We start from the raw sequence: 5,000 nt of genomic DNA, 5'->3' as shown, positions 1-5,000 counted from the left end.
CATACATGCGCACAGGCACGCACGCTCTCTCTCTCTCTTTCTCTCTCTCTCTCTATCTCTCTTTCTCTCCCTCTCTTTCTTTCTCTCGTTCTCTCTCTCTCTCTCTTTCGTTCTCTCTCTGTCTGTCTGTTTGCCTCTTTCCCCCTTCTCTCTCTCTCTCTCTCTCTCTCTCTCTCTCTCTCTCTCTCTCTCACACACACACACACACACACACACACACACATACACATACACGCACACACATCATTACCACTACCACCACCTACATAATGATACGATTGAGCTTCCACGTGATATATTTATGTAAGAGCGATTTCATTACCAAGTCGCACAAATGAAGACAAATATAACGATATAGTTCTGGACACAAAAATGAGAAATGAACTGACATTGTTAGTCGAGATACAGTGATCACAAAAAGTTATGGACCCACTTTTCGGAACTTTCCCATGCAGGCATGATGTAATGATGCTACGTTATCGACAAACAGAGGTGTATGCCGCTGATGTTGGGAGTGCCACTTATATCCACATGTGCTTTCTTGCTTGTAAATTTCCAGTTGTTGTTTTTTTTTAGCAAATGTTGTAAACACTGAATAGATGTAATTTTTTGACAGAATCATCGATTTTTTTTTTTTTAAACGCGTTTTCAAGGTATTCATCGCGCACTTACGTCTGAAAAAGTCGTTTGTGTATTTGGTGGGATGCCAGTGGAAGACCTTGAACAGTCTGCACTATCAAAATCATCTCTCGGTTTACTATCAATTTAGGCAAACATGCCTGCTATCTTTTTTGCGCAGTCGTTAACTTTTTGAGAACACTGTGCATGCATAAACCCAAGGGGTTTCTTCTTGTTTTCAGGCCGGGAGGTCGGGGTGGGGGTAGTGGAGGATAGTTGGCTCAAAGACTGCTCGGGAATCAATACTGACGTGATCATCAGGAACATATTTCAGCAGTCGGCCCGGTGAAAGAAGAAAAGAAGACTTCCAGGAAGAAACAATCACTCCTTTTTTTTTTTTTGCGTAGGAAAAAACAAATAACAAAATTTTAAAAAAGACTCCCTGTTGATTCTTTTCCTCAGGGAAAAAAAATAACCCAAAGGAAATCAACACTCTCCTCAAGGAGGAAAAGAGTCTTCCAGAACAACACACACACACACACACACACACACACACACACACACACACACACACACACACACACACACACACACACACACACACACACACACGCCCGCACGCACGCACGCAAGCACACACACACAAACACAAGCACGCACGCACGCACGCACGCACGCACACACATACACACACACACACACACACACACACACACACACACACACACACACACACACACACACACACACACACACACACACACACACACACAACTTGAAAAAAAAAAGAAAAAAGTAAACAATATGCTTTCTACGTGATGAATGGACATCATCGAATAGATCAGTAGATGTGTCTTCTTTTCAGCTGCTGAGTACAATCCAATGTAATACGAACAGAAATGGCTTCTTTTCAACTCTCTGGTTGACTGGAAAACAGAGTCAGTAGAAATCATATTGTGCGGAATTATATGAAAATCGACACTCACCAGGAAGGGTTTGTTTGTTTGTTTTTTTTGTTTTTTGTTTTGTTTTATTCTCTAAATAAAACAATTATCCTACAGTGTTTTAATTACCACCCAGCGATGGTCGATCTTGGCAAGCAACAAATGAACCGAACCGAACCGGTCACTCGAAGCTTAATCAGAATGACTCCGGGATAAAACCAACGAGGGGGTTAGTTAGTTTGACACAGTTACACCGGCTTCCCCAAACCCGCTGGGCAGCCAGTGCCAACAGCTTGCTGCTCTGTTGAACCTCTTCCCTATAGATTGCATCCGCTCCGTTCAGCTGCCCCCCCCCCCCCCCCACGCCTGTGCCCCCCACCCCCACCCCCCGAACTCACCCCCCCCCTCCCCGTTCTTCTCTGTCTCTCATTCCCTCTCTGTCTGTCTGCCTCTTCCCTTCTCTCTCTCTCTCTCTCTCTCTCTCTCTCTCTCTCTGTGTGTGCGTGTGTGTGTTACTCGCTTCCGTTCCGTACAGATGTGAGTGATGTTGTGTCTCTCAGTTTGACGCTGTGTTATACTCGTACATTATACATGTATTCAGTATTCAGTATAACTACATTTATATGCGTACATGTTTGTGTGTCTCTTAGAACAACGGCAGATGTGTAAGTCGGCCAAAGTGCTAATATCTTCACCGTTGGAAAATAAAGATTCATTCATTCATTCATTCATTCATTCATTCATTCATTCTCTCTCTCCCTCACTGTCTGTTCACGTATCTCCCTCTTTTCCTCTCTTTTTCCCTTCCTTTCTCTCCCTCCCTCTATCTCTTCATCTCATCCTTGCCCCCTCCCCCCACCCTCCCTCTTGATCTCCCCTTCCCTCTTTCGGTTTCTATCACGCTTCGCTTCCTCGTTCTCTCTCCCTTCTGCCCTCTCTCTCTCTCCCCGTCTCTCTTCCTACCTCCTTATCTCTTGCACTGCTTTCTCTCTCCACCACCTCTTTCGCTTCCATCTCTCTCTCTCTCTCTCTCTCTCTCTCTCTCTCTCTCTCTCTCTCTCTCTCTCTCTCTCTCTCTCTCTCTCTCATTTCCCAAACCCGATAACAATCCTATCATCAAGCGTTCTTGCTATTTCATGTTTGTGCGTCAATGGTATCGTTCGTTTTATTTTGATATTGCAGCTGATTGTTTGAGTGTTCGAATAGGTTCTTTTATATATGTATGTATGTATGTATCATACATACATACAGAGAGAGACAGAGATAGAGGGAGAGAGAGAGAGGGGGGGGGGGCAAGAATGCAAGAACGCAAGAATTTCAAAGTGAGATCATTTCTCAAAATCTAGCATGGGCACTCATTGAAAGGAAAACAGAGACTATTGAATCAAACAATGTCTAGATATTCTCTTAAAAGCTGGTATTGGAAAAAAAAAATGACCTCTTATGGTCAAGGGTTAATACTCCACACTGGATTAAACGTGTACCTATAATATAAAAAAAAATCCCAAGATTGAAAATGGGAATCAGAGAGACTGACTGAATGATGGAGGATGTGTACTTATGGAAACAATAATACACCCAGTCTTTAGTCTTCGTTTTACCATAAGAACAAAACAAAGAAACATAGCTCAAATTTATCAAAATACTACTCGAGTATTATCTGTAGCGTTCATCACACTTTGTGGTTTAACTCACTCAGTACGGCCAGTCCTCTCTTCCCCTCTACACAGATCCCTCGGATGTCCAGTGGGTGTCTGAATGACCCAACCTTTAGCTTCCGTCGTCAGAATTGGGGTATTCTTTGTCAACATTCACGTCTTCAGTATAAGAGCCTTCCGCCTGCAATATTTTGATGATGGTAATTGGGGTGAAACGCTGTTAACGTCGTCTCTTTCGCTGTTCGTATGGAGATAGTTAAAGACAAACGAAGAATGACTTTTTTACGCTTCTATGACTTCCTGGTGGAAGACGACGAAGGCGCCACAGCATTGACATGGTGTGAACTCTTTCACTGCATAGCCATCGTCATAACACTGGCGGAAACAAGTGCAGGTAAGCAACAAAAGAAAGGGAGGCAGGTGCCAGGACACCGAGCTCCCAGCAGATGACTGTTCAGTTGATGAAGTTGAGACAGGTGCAGTGGTGAATCCCCCCAACAACGGCAGACTGACAGGGGAGAGACACAGTTATTGTTACTGCTGCGATGAACTGCAGCTGGTGTTGTTCATCAGTGAACTGTAAGGCTGTTGGGATAAAATTCATTGTGCTCCTCAAAACATAGTAAAAAATAAAATAAAAAATAAAAAAATAAACCAACATGATTGCTATTAATATTAATATTAATAATAATAATAATAATAATAATAATAATAACAGTAATAATAATAATAATAATGGATACTTATATAGCACACTATCCAGAAATCTGCTCTAGGTGCTTTACAAAAACGCTTGTTAACATAAAACATTATATCTATGTTACATACACACACCAAAATGTGACATCACACACACACACACACACACACACACACACACACACACACACACACACACACACACACACACACACACACTGCTTACATACATTTTAACATACATGTGTACCTAACAGCTACCCTAACACATACGCACACATAGGCAGGCACAAACGTACATAAACACACGCACACACAATACACATTCATATACATGCATGTAGTTACGTACACATACATATGTATACACACATAGTCAAGCACACCTAACGAAAAGGAAGTGGACCTGCCACAACTGAACTTATTGCTGAGGGAAAAGCCTAACCGCTGGTTGACTGCTATGTGCTATGGGATGGGCAGGGCAGTGTGTGGAAACAAAGCCGCATGGATTCATGTTTAACTCTTTCCATACGAACGGCGAAAGAGACGACGTTAACAGCGTTTCACTCCAATTACCATCATCAAAATATTGCAAGCGAAACGCTCTTATACTGAAGAGGTGAATGTTGACAAAGAATACCACAATTCTGACGACGGAAGCTAAAGGTTGGGTCATTCATTCAGACACCCACTGGACATCCGAGGGGTCTGTGTAGAGGAGAAGAGAGGACTGGCCGTACTGAGTGAGTTAACCCTGGTTAAGAATTTGTTTTTGTCTTTTTTTTTCCCCCCCAGGTACTGGCGGCATTTCTACGTGGACCCAGCAGAGAACTTCCACTACCGCTGGCTGTTCGTGGTGTCCATGGCGGTGCTCTACAACGTGGTCTTCATCATCGTCCGCGCCGTGTTCACAGAGCTGCAGACCACCTACTTCATCCTCTGGCTCGTCCTCGACTACCTCTGTGACCTCGTCTACGTCATAGACATGGGCATACAGTTCAGGACAGGTGTGTTTGTTAGGTTGTCGCGTACGTTGGCGCGTGCACGTTGATGTGTCTATAATCTGGAAGCTGTGGGTAAC

General features: G+C 43.4%; 1 protein-coding gene across 1 annotated transcript in view; it reads left to right on the top strand.

The window, feature by feature from the left end:
- Window positions 1-5,000, top strand: part of LOC143283862 (cyclic nucleotide-gated channel alpha-3-like) — a 162,320-nt gene that overhangs the window by 144,478 nt on the left and 12,842 nt on the right. Inside the window, exon 3 of the mRNA XM_076590240.1 lies at window positions 4,715-4,926. Within this exon, the coding sequence (XP_076446355.1) occupies window positions 4,715-4,926 (212 nt within the window). The remainder of the gene's footprint in view (window positions 1-4,714; window positions 4,927-5,000) is intronic.

This window comes from Babylonia areolata, chromosome 7 (assembly GCF_041734735.1).
Source record: "Babylonia areolata isolate BAREFJ2019XMU chromosome 7, ASM4173473v1, whole genome shotgun sequence".
NCBI lineage: Eukaryota > Metazoa > Mollusca > Gastropoda > Neogastropoda > Buccinidae > Babylonia > Babylonia areolata.
The sequence above is the reverse complement of the archived record's forward strand: the minus strand, read 5'-3'. Positions and strand labels throughout refer to the sequence as shown.